General features: G+C 41.9%; 5 protein-coding genes across 5 annotated transcripts; 2 read left to right on the top strand and 3 right to left on the bottom strand.

The window, feature by feature from the left end:
- Positions 1-1,107: 1,107 nt before the first annotated feature.
- On the bottom strand, positions 1,108-4,181 carry MELLADRAFT_60682 (uncharacterized protein; the record flags this gene model as incomplete). Its single annotated transcript, XM_007406497.1, has 10 exons — positions 1,108-1,332; positions 1,430-1,448; positions 1,701-2,096; positions 2,144-2,259; positions 2,280-2,509; positions 2,608-2,812; positions 2,912-3,047; positions 3,108-3,263; positions 3,369-3,472; positions 3,582-4,181. 10 exons carry the CDS (start codon positions 4,179-4,181, stop codon positions 1,108-1,110), a joined length of 2,187 nt encoding a protein of 728 aa, XP_007406559.1.
- A 541-nt stretch (positions 4,182-4,722) lies between these two features.
- On the bottom strand, positions 4,723-6,813 carry MELLADRAFT_47255 (uncharacterized protein; the record flags this gene model as incomplete). Its single annotated transcript, XM_007406496.1, has 6 exons — positions 4,723-5,411; positions 5,522-5,777; positions 5,853-5,954; positions 6,077-6,483; positions 6,554-6,672; positions 6,747-6,813. 6 exons carry the CDS (start codon positions 6,787-6,789, stop codon positions 5,049-5,051), a joined length of 1,290 nt encoding a protein of 429 aa, XP_007406558.1.
- A 325-nt stretch (positions 6,814-7,138) lies between these two features.
- MELLADRAFT_94586 (uncharacterized protein) lies at positions 7,139-10,552 on the top strand (the record flags this gene model as incomplete). Its single annotated transcript, XM_007406424.1, has 10 exons — positions 7,139-7,269; positions 7,340-8,647; positions 8,757-8,965; positions 9,054-9,178; positions 9,246-9,408; positions 9,508-9,745; positions 9,828-9,870; positions 9,944-10,034; positions 10,122-10,242; positions 10,318-10,552. The coding sequence occupies 10 exons, from the start codon at positions 7,139-7,141 to the stop codon at positions 10,550-10,552; spliced, it is 2,664 nt and encodes an 887-aa protein (XP_007406486.1).
- A 495-nt stretch (positions 10,553-11,047) lies between these two features.
- On the bottom strand, positions 11,048-14,643 carry MELLADRAFT_94587 (uncharacterized protein; the record flags this gene model as incomplete). The annotated part of the gene is made up of 9 exons (XM_007406495.1): positions 11,048-11,168; positions 11,273-11,364; positions 11,444-11,614; positions 11,694-11,825; positions 11,916-12,960; positions 13,030-13,266; positions 13,341-13,416; positions 13,497-14,142; positions 14,209-14,643. 9 exons carry the CDS (start codon positions 14,641-14,643, stop codon positions 11,048-11,050), a joined length of 2,955 nt encoding a protein of 984 aa, XP_007406557.1.
- Positions 14,644-15,280: 637 nt separating this feature from the next.
- Positions 15,281-16,965, top strand: MELLADRAFT_94588 (uncharacterized protein; the record flags this gene model as incomplete). Its single annotated transcript, XM_007406425.1, has 5 exons — positions 15,281-15,295; positions 15,528-15,626; positions 15,727-15,984; positions 16,060-16,489; positions 16,559-16,965. 5 exons carry the CDS (start codon positions 15,281-15,283, stop codon positions 16,963-16,965), a joined length of 1,209 nt encoding a protein of 402 aa, XP_007406487.1.
- Between the last annotated feature and the right edge of the window lie 182 nt (positions 16,966-17,147).

A 17,147-nucleotide genomic window follows, 5' to 3' on the forward strand; every position in this document is an offset into this window, starting at 1 on the left:
AAAATATTGAGAGGCCAGGAGAAGGGCAAAAAATAAATAAAAATATGCATCTTGTTCCCTGCCGTGAGAGCTTCACTCTCCATATTTTTCCATATTTTTACAGTCCGTATTGATAAGTGTACCAACAATAAACCTTCATAATCATCCAATTACAACCTGTAACAAGCACTGAAATTTGGCTCATTAGTGTCTAGAGAAACTTTTGATTTCTGAAGACACCTATAACTTTGTCAAATCTGCCTCAAAACACTCGATTTTAAGTGCATTAGAAAGCTGAACTCTTCCTCTCAAACTTTCATAGGATCAAGAACTATGTAGCTAGTATGACAATCATTCTATGGATCTGTATGTACAAATGTATAAAAAAGATGATATCTTTTTTAGCAGACCAGCATGCTGTGTGGTCCTATTATGAACTATTTGGAGGACAATTCCAGCTTACCAATGCACCCAAAACTGAGCGTTTTGGACCGGAATTGAAAAATTATGAGTATTTTCAGAAATCAAAAGTTTCTCTAAACACCAATGAGCCAAATTTCAGTGCTTGTTACAGGTTGTAATTGGATGATTGTGAAGGTTTATTGTTAGTACACTTATCAATATGGACTGTAAAAATACGCAAAAATATGCAGAGTGAAGTTCTCAACGCAGGGAACAAGATGCATATTTTTATTCATTTTTTGCTCTCCTCCTGGCCTCTCAATATTTTTGTGTATCAATAATTTAATTTTCTGCCCAGAAACTATTATCTTTCTTGTAGTGTTTATAGCCTTCTCCTACTGAGTGAAATCAAAAAAATGGTTGAATTCATTTTTGATTTTGTATAAGTTGTGCCAAAAGAAGCATTTATTTGTAAAAACAAAATCTCTCAAATCTGATATTTTGATTTCATCTTTGGCTTCTGTTCTAGAAATTAAAGCTTTACAAAGTTGAAACTTGGTGTTGTGAATTATCAATCACAGAACAAAGTGTTGAATCTTGATTGATTGTTTTTTAAAACAGATCACATATTTCATGTTTGATTCGCATGAAATTCGTAGTATAGAAGATTTCGTTATCATAATCTTGTCACTTTTTTTAAAGTTTATTGAACAAAAGAATTGAAGTTTAGAATTTTCTTAGCCGGACATCAGCACATAACTGCATGACACCAAGAATATTCAACGAGAGTTGATACACCCCAGATGAGGGCCAAACCTTGATGGCAAAGACATACAACCTTGGATCTGGTCTTGCCACCCAATTCACAACATAGGGCCACGCTGGGAGAGGGCTGTGGAGAGGCTGTGAAGAATCTTTATGCACGAAGTAGCGTGAAACATCACGAGATATCTATAGCAAACAGTGGAGGCACCTTATACTAATTTGTCAAAACTCTCGTTTACCTGTCACTTTCTTTCACTGTTGTTTGTTAAAAATTTCATCATACCTTTTCCATAAATTTAAATCTTAATAAACATCAAGTGTTCATTTGAGAAGATGAACAATAAGATTATTTTTGACTCAAGATTTCATACAAATTAATTTTTAACCAAAAAGAACAAACTTTACAATTATGAAGACTTCATGATTCCATTTTTTTTTCCCAAATATTTTTTCAAAGATTCCAAAATGAATTCAAAACAACACAAACAAACCAAAAGGTAATCAATTTTTCAAATTTAATTAAAACCGAAGCCAATTTCCAAATCCCAACAAACTTAAAAACAAATGAGTTTTGAATTGATTTTTTTAAATCGATTTGTCGATTAAATAGATTCGGTTTAATATGTCCAAACGAATTATATTCATCAATTTCATCTGAGATTTCAAAATTTTCAATTTTCAATCTGGTTTCTGATGATTGGATTGATTTAGAAGTATGAAAATGGAGTAGGGATTCTACTATACTTGATCCATCTAAACGTTTGATTGGTAGTAGGTTTAAGAAACCGATCCCAATGGAAATCGAAATCAAATAACTAGATGATAATTCATGTGAAAAATATTCATCAGATTCATCTTCAAAAGTTTCCAAAACTTGTAGATATTGATGAGCAAAGACACAAACCTTAGGAAATTTTGGAGTCGAGTCTCTAATTGGTTTGGTATCCATTCTGTTGTGGGTAAGAGCTTACTGACTTGAACTACAGAAACAAATCACTTTTTCAGATCAAGAATAGTCCCCATCCCCAAAAAGATTAAATAAGACTCGTACCATTTCCTAAGATTTCCAACGTTGAACCTTGAAATAGGACAGTCCGACTTGAAAAAGATCCACTGGGAAGATTAGTACGTACCTTTAACCTCAATAATTTACTTTCTTCATCTGGTCTCACACATATCCCTCCTCCTTTCTCTGATTTACATTCTTGATCTGTGTGACACCGAATTGAGTTTTCCATCATTTCGCTTACTGTTCTTGGATTCAAACAACCTGCTTGATGGAGTGCTTTGAAACATATTGGTCTTGATTCATTTTCCTTCGGGTTTTGTTCATTATGTCTTTGACAACATTTAGAGTCTAAATCTGTTGGTTATCATCGCACATTAAAAGTTTACAGGTCAGCATATACAAATATAAAAATCATAGAGAGATGAATCAATGACAAAGGGAATTTAACTCACTTAAGAAGTTTGAATTATTCATACACCAACCTTTTTGATCTGAGTTAAGCCAAATGTAATCTGAAAGTAAATATTTCTCCCATTTTTGAAGAGGTAATTTAGGAAATCGACTAGGAAGAGTTGTAGAAGAATTTAAACTAAGTGAGAAATCATTTAAATCTGTGATGATCTCTTTAGGCAAGAGAACAGATGAAATTGAAGAGGTCTGTTATGTTAAAGTATCAAAGACAAAATTCAATCACGATCAGCTCAAGGCAAAATCACATAATATTTTCACCTTACGGAAAAAAACAAGAAGACAAACCTTTCGAACAGTAACCACGCCTACTCCAAGATCCCCTACATCTGCCCATCCACCCGTAAGTCGAAAAAGATACCCCGCCCAATCAGCACCGTCATTCCAAAACAACCATCCAATTGATGCCATGACTAGATTATGCCTGGAAAAGACATATTCCGTGAGAAGAAAGATATGTGGTTGGAGAGATGTAGGGACTAACCAAATTCCAGCGGTTGCCATTCGAAGATTCAGTAGTGAGATGAATTGTGAGTTTGGATGAGAAGTTGGAGGTAAGATGGATAAGATAGAGACATAGAAAATTGGAAAGAAAGGGAAAGCTAAAATGAAGCCTGAGGCGATCATAGGTACATTATTTCTGGATCAAATTTGTGTATCATTAGCTGAGTTTTGTCAAATAAAATCCGATAAATGATATCATGTCATTTCGATGATGGCTCAAAATAAAAGAGAAAAAACTTACAAGGCTGCAACAAAGGCATGGCCAAACTCGTGATATGCTTGGGAGATGAGGAGAGCTGAGAGATATATTGGTGCTTGGTCTAATGGAATGGTTAGTCCGGGTATCTGAAATAAGAAAACAAGCATGTAATGATTTGGATCTCAACACCAAAACTACCGCAATACCACCAGCAAAACGTATGAATGAGGTTTTTTTTACAAACTTTGAACTTACAAGTGGTTTTAAAGAAAATCGAGAGGATCTCTCTGTTTGAACGATTGGTTTGTTAAGTGTAGTAGGCTCAAAGGACGTTGATCGACGAACCAAGCCTTTGACTCTTTCTGACACAGAAATAGTTGAATTGGTTTGAATCAAAGTTCGATGAGGCGAACTAAAGATAGTATGATAGACAATTTGGAAGAAAAGAAAAGCAAGAGTAAGGAGAGCAAAGAGTTGAAGGATGAGGATGAGAATAGTGCCGATATCATATAGAGTCTCTAAGGTGTTGTGCACACGGCGTGATGGTTGACCATCCCGTCGATCTCGGTATGGAAGTGGTTCAGGATCGAAACTCTTAGGGTCTGGACCTGAACTCACTTCGGTTGCACCTATGCTTTTCAATAAACGATACGAAGTGCGATTGAAGCGTTGGGTGTGGAAACGAAGCCACCCAAAGCCAGTATCAAAGGTAATCGGAACTGTATCAAAACTTGATCGACTTCCTGAAAGCTGTCGTCTTGAAGGGAAAATATCTATGACTCGTAAATGGGAAAGATAAAGTAATAACCATGGAATACCGATGGAGATGAGAATCAAGAGAACAGAATGTGACATGATTTGTTTTGTTCTACTCAAACAGAACAGCTTGAGTTGTTCAACTTTTGAGAGAGAGGACAAATGGTGAGACAGTCTAAAGCCATACAAAAATCTCAACTGTGACTTGACCCACTGGCAATAATAGGATCGGATGACTGAGAACTGGATGACTTGCTTGCTAAAACGTATTCTGATAAGAGAATCATGGGTGGTTGAAGATCTGATTCAAAAAAGATACCATCAGCATTCAAATTGCATATCCAAAGAGCTCGATATGCAGAATCCCTCCTCATCCCACTCTCTAACAATTTATGAAGATCAACTAAAGAGAGCTGATACAATCAGCGACACAAGCTAAGAAGCTGAGATCAAGATCTCAAGTGAGATTGAGGCACGCTTTAGAGGAAAGTCTTCGAAGAACAGATCAAAGACAAAGCCATAATGTAACACTCCTCTGAGGCTCTGAGTCTAGGCGCCAGCTTGGGATAAGTTGCACAACTCTGACTTCATCTTTGCGTCATGAATCATCAGCGCGTTCCCTAACCCCTGGACCACTCTTGCACTCCCACCATCAATCAAAATAGTAGAAAGTCCTCAAGATTTACATTGTAGTCTATTATAGAATCTCATCATCCACCACACATCCCAACACCGCAACACTTGAAAAAGTGAAAAAAACAATAAGCAAGGGAATTATTCATTCATACAGATGAATGATAAGATAGAAGAATGCTGAGAATACGTAAGCGGAAAAAGAACCATCTCATAAAGAGGCAACACGTCTAGAAAGAAAGAAAACTAAGATTGATAACAAGCAAAGGGACTCTACAGCAAAAAATTAGATGAAAAAACAATGATAATGAAAACTAGACCATCGTCGTACTACTAAATGTCCTTGGACTCCCTCCTAGGATCAATGATTTCAAACAAAACAAACTCAAAGACTTCCTTATCAAGTACACTTGCATACTCACCTCCAATCGCTTCTTCATTTTCAAGAGCCTTTGAATTAGCTTTTCTTCGATTAACATCTTGTTTAGAATTAGATTCTAATGAGTCTTGATAAGCTAATAACTGATTTAGAATCTTCTTAGAATTCTTAGAATCAGGTTTGAGGATCAAAGTGAGGAAATGAGCTGGTAAACCGTATCTTAAGAGAGATTCAATATGGGTTTGGATCACTTTGAGGTGTACGATGGCTTGGAATGTTTCTGAGAAATTGATTCTTGAAAGTCTTAATAGCTCAGACTAGGTTGTGATGATGAAACAAACAGCACAGGGACAAATCGAAAAATCAGTATAGATTATGCATTTTTGGTTTCCATCTTCAGACCATCTGTAGCGATTGAGTGACTTACCCAAAGTTCTTTCTCTTGTTGTTCCAACTGCCTAGCTTCTGACCGACTCTTTTCAATCTCGCTCTCATCCATCACAAAGTCTCTCACTATAAATTTCTTCTCTCTACATTTATGCGAGAAGTCATCCTTGATCTTCTTAAACACGACTACATTGAATAGGGTGTATTCTGAATCCTGGGTGATTTTTGTCGAAGAGCGCGGTACGACTAGCGCTGTTAAACTCTCATAAGAGTTCATCCATTCTTTCACCTGATTACTAATAGACAAGTCGAGAATTAGTTGAATATGATAAGACGATAATAAGCTTTCATGACTTGTGAGGGGCGCTTACTTTGGAACCGCAACTATCAAAGTTTGCAAATATTCTGAATCTTGATCAACAAAATGTTCACGAGTTACTACGTCACTCAAACTCCTGACTGACAAATTACCCCTGGATATAATATGATGAACACGCAACACTTCAGCCAAAACTTATGAAAAACAGATAAGATATGGAAGAAATGGGAATAGGTCCCGATCAAGTCACTTCCAACTGAGGGCATCTTCACTCACGCCTGTTGTCTCTGAGTGGCACTGAATTGAGCCTTTGCCTGATTATAAGTATTCAACTTAAGCTTATGTGAATTATCAATGGCTAAGATTTCCTTTGTAAGGCTTTCGACTAAATCCTCCAACTTTCGACTTTCGACTCGGTTATATTTGACTCGATTCCATTCCCATTTCTTCAAAAGATAATCTTCATAAGACCTTCCATCTTCCATGATCAGATCATCATCAACTTGAGCGTTTGTTCGAGTAGAACCAGATGGGTTAGTCGATGCAGCTCGAACTAATGAGGCAGGTTTAGATGAGTTCAGAGATTTAAGAGTATCTAGAATCTTGAGAAGGGTCTGATTAGCGATCGGTTCATTCTTGGCGAGAATTTCTGATAGATTGATCAAGGTTGAGAGTGGTGCGGTCTGATGATGAAGCAACATAAGTGAGGATCAGTCTAAAGATCATCCATTGATACTAGATTTGTCTCAGTACCTTGAAATCTGGAGTTGTGATTTGGATTAAAGGTAATCCATTGGATGAATTTGATGACTTTGTTGTGATAGTAAGAGAACCCAGTCGATCGGTGAGATCACTAACAGAATCATCTGAATCTGTGTTAAAATGGTTAAAATAGAAACTTGTTAACTCAAGTCTCATTGGGATATATGAAATCAATCTCTTTTACCTGGTCTGAATGCCACTATCCAGAAAGCGTTTGGGTCTGGCATTTTGTTGGAGATTGTTTATGTAGAGATAGTTGGTTGAAATTGAATGAGTCAGTTTGTAATGACGAAATGTTCAGATCCACTTCTACAAAACTAGGCCGGGTCGGATATTATGCCTCACGACAGCGGTGTCGGGATGTGATGTCGGATCGAGCGGGTAGAAGTCCCCGAAATGCGCGAAAGCCAGCCCCACGGACTGCCAGCTCGAGATTATCATCAGCAGGGTGTCGGTTAAATGAGACTCACCCATCTTCACTTAAAAGTCGCGTGTTTGATCAAATTAATTTGGACACCTCAAGTCGATCGAAAGCTTTAAAGACGAAAGTCAACGACTCAAAATTGAATCAGAATTATGGTGACTGACTCACCTGATGAATTTACCCTCTTCGCAAACGCGCTGAGGACGCTCAAATCTAACGATGTCAGGCCTCTTGACCCTGATCAAGGGCCAGCCGTAGTGTGGAAACAAGTTTGTGACCTCAAGTGAGTACGAAATTCATCCCGCTCTGTCACGTTGTAAGCAGTAGCGAGACTAACACTTTTGTGATTCCAGATTGCAGGATCAGGCTATCGAGCTGAACCCCGATCAGATCGATTCATGGAAACTTGAACGTAACACCTGGCAGCTCGTACAAATGCTATATACCGAGAGAACCTCACCACTCGATCTCAGCACGTCTAAATCACTCAAGAACCCTTATCTACCACCTCTGGACGTCGTCAATGCCTTTTTACCCAAATCTCGGGATCTCTTAGAGCTTTCCACAATAAGGGATTGGCTTTATACCTGTCCTGGTCCTACTCACGCTACCGAGATCCGCAGAGGCTATTGGCCCTACACAAAGGCCGCTCTGAAACACGCCTCACAAAAAAACCAGCCGATCTCCCAACTTTCACCTCAGAATAAGCTTGTTCATGAACTAGACCCTGACGCACCCCTCAGACCGCTCCGTGAAGTGCCAGGTCAAATAGGCCAAAACTCTAGGATATCGGATCAGATGATGTCGAATAACGCGCAACTCGGTCGGTTAGACCAGTTCGATGAGGAATATGATCGAGCAATGTTAAGAACTCTTTATGAATACGTCCGAGCTGGTGAAATCGGACTTGCGCTTGATTTCTGTCGACAGTGCGATCATCCATGGCGTGCAGCTAGTCTATCGGGCGGTAGATTATTTCAGGATCCTTCTTTGAGCGAAGGGGACGGTTATGGCTCTTTGGCGGTTGATCCTTTCAATGATTCGGAGTCAGTGAATGAAAACTCTCTAGAGCCTTCTGCACCGTCTTACGGGAAAATGAATCGGGCCGGCTGTTTGAACCGGAAATTGTGGAAATCAATATGTCTACAGATCTCTTTGAATCAGTCATTGAGCACCTACGAACAAGCGCTTTATGGTGCGCTATCCGGTCAAATTAGCTCTGTATTACCAGTATGCTATAGCTGGGAAGATCATATCTGGTGTTACATCAACTCCATATTTGAAATTCAGGTCGACCGAATCTTAGAATCGACACAGATGGGATATTATTGGTCGCATGGAAAACTTCCAACCCTCAAAAACAAATCTCGCGCACAGCTTGAGGAAGCTGATTCAGTGTTCCAAGACGACTATGATGCAGATCCGGAGGATGCCAATTTGGACAAGTTTTCGGATGGCTATAACTTGGGAGAAGAGAGTATCAAAGCCGCTATGAATAAGGCATTCGATAGAGTTCTGAGAAGTGAAAACGCTGCCTTGGCCGAAAGTGCTCGGAATCCGTTCCATGTTGCGCAGATGTGGTTGGCAATCGACAAAATCAACGACCTATTCACGACGTTCCATAATCAGCTCAAGTCTGCTAGCGAGGAATTCACTACAGAGTATGTTCAATGTACGACTTTTGGCTTTGGCTTCTTCAGAATTGGCTTGAGAGAAATCGTACTAATGAAATCTACTAAAATGACCCTTACACACCCATGATTCAATCAGGAATCTGTCACATCTCATCAGATTCTTTGCACATTTGATCCTTTTCTTGAAATCGATTGACCAGAAAGTGGACAACGAGGCTTCTAATGCTATCATCAGGTCTTATGTCCAAGTACTAGAGATAGAAAAGAAACACGACCTGATCGCATTCTACGTTGCTGAACTGCAACAAGAATCAGGAGTAGAAACATACGCCAAGTACTTGATTTGTAGGTCTACGTGGCTTTTCCTGATGTTCAGGTGGTCGATTTGGAACCGTTTATTGATGTGATGTTTGTTTTCTGTTCCGGAGATCAGCTCTTGGTCCCTCGGCTGATCGCCAGACTCGCCAGACCGCCCTACTCCGAGCCATGGAACACGGTCTAGATCTATCACGGGTCGCCTGTACCGCAGTCACTTTGACATTGAAAGATATAAACGAGGTAAATGCGCACATCATGGCTATAACGAGAAAGATTGGCTGAGTGCAATATATTCTTTCTCCTCCAGGCAAAACTGCAACCGAATAGGCAACATGGACTGAATTGGTACAACAACGAACTGACCGATAAACAAACAGAACTGATTCGTTCATTGGAATGGCTTACCATCGATCGAGTCACCTATTTTGATGCTTTGGTGCAAGCTAATTCATTGATCCGATATTTTCTGGGTAATTTACTTTGTTTCTGCTTCTCCTCCCTCACTCTCATCATACTCCTGATTGACTCAAGTATCTAACTTCATTTCTCAATTTGTTCAATCTGGTCAGCCAGCGGCCATCCAAACGCAGCACGGCAGGTTCTTGTTTCCCTTCCGCCCGATCTGTTAGGTTTTGTGGCGAATGAGAAGGATCCTGATGATGGCGGACGTGAATCGAAGGATGTCCATGGGTTAATGAATGGAGCTTCTACTGAAATATTAGAATTCACGCAGTATCAAGATTTCTTTCATTGTTTGGAGCTTCACGTGGAGGCAAACGAGGTGTTAAGTCATCAACCAGTCAAAGGGTATATTTATCTCGCGCTGGTTATTCATCCATTTTGTATTGTACTGATACCAATCTCATTTGGGTTGTTCAACGAAATACAGGTGTTCAGCGACTGAGCTTCAAGAGTATAAAGACGTATTTGAAGTAAATTTGTACGATCTTCAGCTTGAAACAAATTGTTATGACTGATCATATTTGGTCTTCACTGCCACCACAGGGTTTGTGTACGCAGTTACATACGAGCATTGTGAATCTATTAAAGTCAGAATGGCTTCAGGATCTCAAACTAGATCCAAATCAGATGCCACGTAAGCACCCAATGTACTCTATACTCACGAGTACGATGATCAGGGGATAGACCATAAGCTTAATCATATCATACCACTTCTACAAAGGCCCAGATGACGGATTGTTAAAGCGAGTGAGTGAGTTAGAACGGATTCGGAAAATTTATATTCCAGAATTGGTCTTCAGGTTACATGGCGTACTGGTGGACTCAAGTAATTTTATTGTCCAGTTGAGTTTCAAGGTTCCCCTTATAATGAAGTTATATCTATTGTTGGCTAACTCAAGCATTCATATATAACACAGAAACTTGAGACGCACACTCGATCTCGCCGCCGTCGTTGCTGATGAGGGTTTCAAGAATTATATCGAGTTCTTACCTGATCAACATGAGATCGAAGAGTCAGGTTCAGGAAATGAAGGAGGAGCTCAGAAGATGAAGGAGTATCTCAAAGAGATCCGACTGGTGACTTTGTTGGTGTTAAAAGTTTCTCATGGCACGGATCCATTCAAAGTTCGCGGGATTGATAATGGACGATGAAGCCATTTGGTTATTGTGATCAGAATTGGTAGATGCGATCGTGTATCAGTAAGATGACATGAAAGTAAATATCAGGCGATTTTGGTGAGCGTGCTTGATTTTTTTCAGCGCCATGTAATCTATGAGCCGTAGACTGGAAAAATAGAAATTGTCACGACAAAGTGAAACTCCTTTACTGCCAAAGCAAAGTATGGTTCATATAATGCAGGAGTAGACTCTTGCAGCCTCAAATTTAGGCGTGTACCAAAAAATAGGGTGGCAAGAATGTAGGGTAGGCGATGTATTGTACATCCAGTGAATGTGGAAGTCACTGATTTCCAAGACCGATTGCGTTACTATTTAATTGCGTAGTTTTATGAGACAGAAGACATTGCTAGTCTTTGAACACAGCATGAAATATCAACATGAACAAATATGCACACATAAACGAACGCACGATCTCCTAGGGAAGTTGATTGAGATCATGATTGTAAAAAAACAATTTGAAAGATCATTTCAAGGACGAAATGGAATACCATTCTCTTTGAGTTGTCCCAAGATCCTTGCGTCTTCTTCCTCCCACATTTTGAGTGTTTCAGGGTTCGCTTTGAAATGCTTTATACATTCCACACACCGACTTCACTCGAAGAATCCCAAATATACCAAACATGATATAAATCAGCATCAACAGTATGACATGGGTAATATTGATGCGGTTCATTCAAGTGGAAGGAAACGCACATGTAATATGCCGAACTAATTGGCCCATACCCTAACAAGATGAATTCCGGTATGGCTTCCCCAATCGGATGGAAATCCTCTTCAGGTAAGCACTAAAAAGAGATCCGCCGACAGATAAAAAAGCACATCATCAATATGTGACTTCCATGAGTCCTCACAAGGTCAACATACTTCTTCACAATATGCGTCGGAACAAGTCTGGCAGCGGTAAAGCATTCCACCCGAATCGTTCGTACTTCGACCACAACTGGTACATGAATGTTGAGTACATATAAAAGTGGTACTTTGGTTCAATTTTTTATTGGACCAACCCAAACACTTTGCATGTCCGACCCTAGGGCACTACGGGGGGGTGAATCACCAGGTAGAAAGATTTCAGCGTTCAGGATGATATAGTGTTAAGAAGACTGAGAAGACTGACATGATTGCAAAGGTATAGCTCTCCGCCATCGTGACAGACGATACAAGCTTCTTCGTGATCAAACTTGCGTTTCGTCCGTTTCGTGTCCTGGAGTTTTAGCAATGCGTTTATATCACTTGTAATTGTCTTTACCTGGAAGAAAGCGATACCATTCAGGAATGTACTCAAATAGAGTCATTGCAATTGATGAAGAGCATGGAGAAGGACGAAAGAGTCACGTACCGCTTCCCATCGCACGTTACCCATTGTGTCATTCTCAACAGCATGTCCATCTACCATCTGTGTTCGCAACTTTCTTGCCCTGTCATTCCGCTGCAAGTTCACCCAATCTTCCCCAATTTGCTTTTGGCTGCGATTAGCAAGGTATTTTTTACCCTCAAACATTCGCGTCCGAACTCTCTCGATTCCCTGTAACAATTCTAACTCTTCTTTTTCATCCTCAACTGATTGTTCTCCATTCACTTCGTTCTCTAACTTTTGCTTTGTCTTTTGCTCCTCTTGTCTCGCGGTCTCCAAAATCTCCTCGAAACTGGAGTCAATAAACCCACGATATCCTGAGCGAATGTCTTCAAGATCCTCATCCTCCATCGGAACTGAGCTGCTCTGAACTGAGTTCGCATTATCAAAGACTCGTGCACCACCTCTGAGTATCGCGCAAAGTTCTCCCGTGGACATTTTCATCTTTTCCTCCGTCTCGATGGTCTCGGCTGTTTCCTGTTCCTGATTCCCATTATTGGCCTCCATGATCTTGAGTGAAAGATATAGCTTTTTGCGTAGACGGCTCAACATCTGCTCCTCCACCGAGGCTGCACAGATAAGCCGATAAACAGTGACCGGCCTCGTTTGACCAATACGATGGGCCCGGGCAATCGCCTGTATATCTACTTGTGGGTTCCAGCTTGAATCGTAAAGTACGACTGTATCTGCAGCGGTGAGGTTGATCCCCAGCCCTCCTGCTGAGGTAGATATGAGAAAGACTGGCTTAGGCAGTTGTCCCTGGAAAGAGTTTTGAAAGAGTCGAATGTTGAGCGATCGACGAGGTCGACTAGTGCCACCATCTAATCGTAGAAAACCAATGGAGCGTAAATTGAGAAAGTCCTCCAAAATGTCGAGCATCCTGGTGAAGCCACTGAATATAAGGATCCGTTTGCCTTGAGGTATCAGACTAGTAAGCAGTTTGTCGAGTAGTATAAGTTTGTTTGACGCTTCAACTACGTGCTCAGCAACCTCAAATGGCTCTGGCTCCGAGTTTGGCATCAGATAAGGACTAGCGAGGGACCAAGTTAGCCTCAGCTGTATCAACAGTACCAAACATATGTCAGAAATTATCACTCACTGATCGCAAACCTTGCGAAGTTGGATTAATAAGTTCATCAATCGCGTGTACGAGTTGGATGTATCTTTGGTCTCAGACTCGATTGCATATGATATTTGTTTACTGAGCTCCTTCACTTCCTTCACATGAGTGGTGACCTTATCGAGCGAGAGGGGCGTGCTGGTCCCACCAGTATTGGTTATTGCATTCGAGGCGTTCACTGGGTCATTGTCGCCACCAGCAGTTTGGAAGATTTGGCTGAAAGTAGGATATGTACCAACAAAGGAAGTGAGTACATGGGTCAAGACTGCGTTGAAAAACAGAGAGCTCACTTTAAGGAAGCCATATCGGATTTCATAATCAACCTTTTGGTCCAAAAGCGTTGGCACGGAGACATGGGAAGGTAAACTATGCGATATGAAAGGTAACAAAAGGCTCAGTCCGTGAAGGAACGGAGAACGAAGGGAATTGAAAGAGCCAAAACAAACGAGTGATCTCTTTTCGAGGAGGGACTGAGAGCTGGCTTTGAACGCTATCCTTTGTTCGTCTGAGCATCAAGAGATTGAGTAAACGCCGACTAGAATTGAGAAAAGTTGTGTTGTAACTTCCTGCGCTCAGATCGAATGCTCTTGAAAACCCAGAGAGTGTGTTAGGGGTGAAAATATGAGGAAGCAACCAATGCAGTAAGCTCCAGAGTTCGACCAAATTATTTTGGACTGGTGTACCAGTCAAAATGAGTCGATGAGACGATCGGATCGGCTGAAGAGATTGTGCAAGCTGGGTATCCCAGTTCTTTATTCGGTGACCCTCATCCAAAATCACATATCCCCACGCTCGAGCCGGATACTTGAACCATCCCTGTTCCGCTTCATAGCCTTCATAGGTGGTCAATACAATATCGAATTGGTGGGCTGACTCTAGCGCTCCAAGCTGTTTGGTGAGCCGATTGCGTTCAGCAGGCGAGCCATGGAGGGTACAACTCGTGAGTGAGGTCCATTTCTTGATTTCGTTTTGCCATGATGACAGCACAGAGAGCGGACAGATGATCAGGTGAGACGTCTGCGAGTCATCTGGAGCTTGCTCCTTGAAGTAAACCAACAGTGATAATGTTTGAAGTGTTTTTCCTAATCCCATCTGAATCAGACAAATCAATCAGTTAGAAAAACCGACACGAATCTTGATTGGAGACTACTAAAGCACCTCGTCCCCCAAAATGCCATTCATGCCGTTGCGATGCATGTACACCAGGAAACTGAGGCCGTGGAGTTGGTAAGACTTCATTTTTCCTTGCACCGTCATTGGCTGAGGCAACGCTTCGAGACCAACTGGTGGAAGTTTGACAGCATCAGTCTGCTTGATCAAGACTGCGTGATGAGACTGTGGAAGGAGTTCGAGGAAGAGGGCGCGGTGTTTTTTGACGAAAGCGCGTTGAGAGGCTTCAAGAGCTGCGCTACGCGCCGAAACTTCGAGATGCTTGTTGGAAGCCTTTTTCTGGCGCTTTTCAGTCGAGGGTTCATCATCATCTGATCGTTTGCGCTTGGGAGCTTTGCGTGGTTGCTTGCTCGAGACTGTGTTGGACGTGATGGTACGAATGCGATCACTGCGGCGCGCCTGGGTAGGATTGGATGGACTCATGTTAACCTTGAGTCTAGACGGTTATAAAGGGGATCGGGTTGAAATGTGCAAGTTAAAGTGAGGGAACTTCCGAGCAGAGGCAAAGGAAAAAGTTTTGACTGCAATCGTAGTGGGAACTTTCCGGAGTCCACGGCACGAGTTTGGCGAAAGCTTGAAAGAAAACCCTTTCGTCACGTGAGTGCGCCGCATCATGCCCGTCTCCGATCTCGCCATGTGCGGCTTGGTAAAAGTGCAGCGGTCTATGTAGGAGCGCGGAGCGTCGCATACATAATGTCACCTCCCCTGCAAGCTGCATCCCTGAACTTTGGATTCCTTTGGATACCCTGAGGTCTTGTACTGTGGTTGGCAGTTGCTGTGTAAGATATGATTTACCTTGTCGCTTGCTCGGGGTTGGAAGGCAAAGCATCTTAGCTTGAGATGGGAGTTGGTTTATTCTTATAGACTCAAGAGATTTGGAGTTTCGGCGAACGCGCTTGTTGAGAGGTTTATTAAGCTTGAGAGAGTCGTGTAGCGAGCGCGAGGTTGGCGGATAGTGATAGATCACCAGAGTCTTGACTGGTGCAGGTGCTTGACTCTGGAAATTAGGAAAGTTGCGTTTGAGTAAATCTACGGGAGTTTCCAGATCATCCAAGTTGACATGTTCAAGTTACAGGTTGAAAAGTTTCTATATCTTTCTGCCCTCTCACCAGTGACCCTCATCACTTTACGCCACGCCAGTGGAATTGATAGCATAGAAACGTCCAAGCGGCTTTCTCAAAATGTCATCAGATTCATACCCCACCGTCATCGAACTCATTCCTCAAGCTCAGTCTGTAAGCTGTTGGTGACTTTTTGATCGGCTTGAACATTAGCTCAAGCACTTCTTTGCTTTCTTCATGTTCTAGTACGATTGGGGCAAGCTGGGAAAGGATGGTAGCAAGGTGGCCGAATATGCTCGTCATCAACCCGGTTTCGTTTACGATGAATCAAAACCTTACGCTGAAGTATGTGACTCTTCATCATTCTGTACACGGCTTTTCATTCTCGGGTGATACATTGCTCAAGAGATTTCGAATACTAAAGTGCTGTCCGGATTGACTGTAGCTATGGATGGGTACCCATCCTTCCCTTCCTACTCGCCTTGCGAGTGACGGTCAACCCCTCTTGGCAGATTATATCGCTCGTGATCCAAAGAAGCTACTTGGTGAACGAGTTGCGGCCAAGTATAATTCGGAGTTGCCATTCTTGTTCAAAATCCTGGCCATTCGTAAAGCACTCTCGATCCAAGCACATCCCGATAAAACCCTTGCTGAAAGGTTACATCGTGAAAGACCGGAAATTTACAAAGACCCTAATCACAAGGTTGGTCTTCCGATCTGAGGGTTGGTATCCTACATCACTGATCTGAAGTCATATCTTTTTTGCGATCTCCTGTAGCCTGAGATGGCTGTTGCTTTGACACCCTTCGCGGGATTTTGTGGTTTTCGCCCTTTGGATGAAATCGCTGGCTTCTTACGCACTATACCCGAGTTTGCCGCGGTAGTAGGCAAAAAGGCTGCGGAGTCATTCCTTTCTGCGACAAGCAACTCCACCTCAACAACAGATCAAAAGTCTGACCTCCGCGCCTTGTTCAGTGCTTTGATGAATGCGAACGCAGAGCATGTATCAGAGGAACTTGGAAAACTGGTCAGCCGCTTGACCACTGAAGCGCAAGATGGAGTTCTTGAACGATTGGTCATCGAGCTCGACAAACAGTTTCCACGAGATGTGGGAGTATTTTGCACCTATATGCTCAACTTAGTGCACCTCGAACCTGGACAAGCCGCTTTCCTAAGCGCCAACGAGCCGCACGCTTATCTCAGTGGAGGTACGATCAATCCCTTTCTAGGCGTACTTTTGATTCACCACGCTGATCTTCTCATTGTCTCAATGTCAGATATCGTGGAGTGTATGGCGACATCCGACAATGTCGTTCGGGCAGGCCTGACACCCAAATTACGTGATGTCAACACGCTCGTGGAGATGTTGACTTACAAATGTGGCTCAGCTTCAAGCCAGCGACTCGAGCCCACCAACTACAAAACGTGCACTCACACAGTCCTTTACGACCCACCTATCGCGGAATTCTCTGTGCTTGCCACCACACTTGGTCCGAACCAGACAGACTGTCATCCACCAATTGATGGCCCTTCCATCGTTATTGTCACCTCTGGTACCGGCGGTATCGACTCGGCTTCAGTCGAGAAAGAGGGACAAGTGTACTACTTACGTCCAAATGAACAGGTCAAATTGAACAGTGGATCCAATGGTATGATCTGTTACCGTGCCTTTGTAGAAGCATAGACATACTTTCTCTGTGGACACTCTCAATGGTATAGACGGTGGCCTTGTGACAGGACTACTCCCTTGTGCGGACAATAATATCATCCTAAAGTTTTCAGCCATCAGATGATAGCGTTCATATAATGTCTTGCGCAGCAGACAACATGAGCAACCCCAAATTTTTTGTATTCTTTCACTCAATA

The sequence above is a fragment of the Melampsora larici-populina genome (genome assembly GCF_000204055.1).
Source record: "Melampsora larici-populina 98AG31 unplaced genomic scaffold MELLAscaffold_6, whole genome shotgun sequence".
In the NCBI taxonomy this organism is placed as follows: domain Eukaryota; kingdom Fungi; phylum Basidiomycota; class Pucciniomycetes; order Pucciniales; family Melampsoraceae; genus Melampsora; species Melampsora laricis-populina.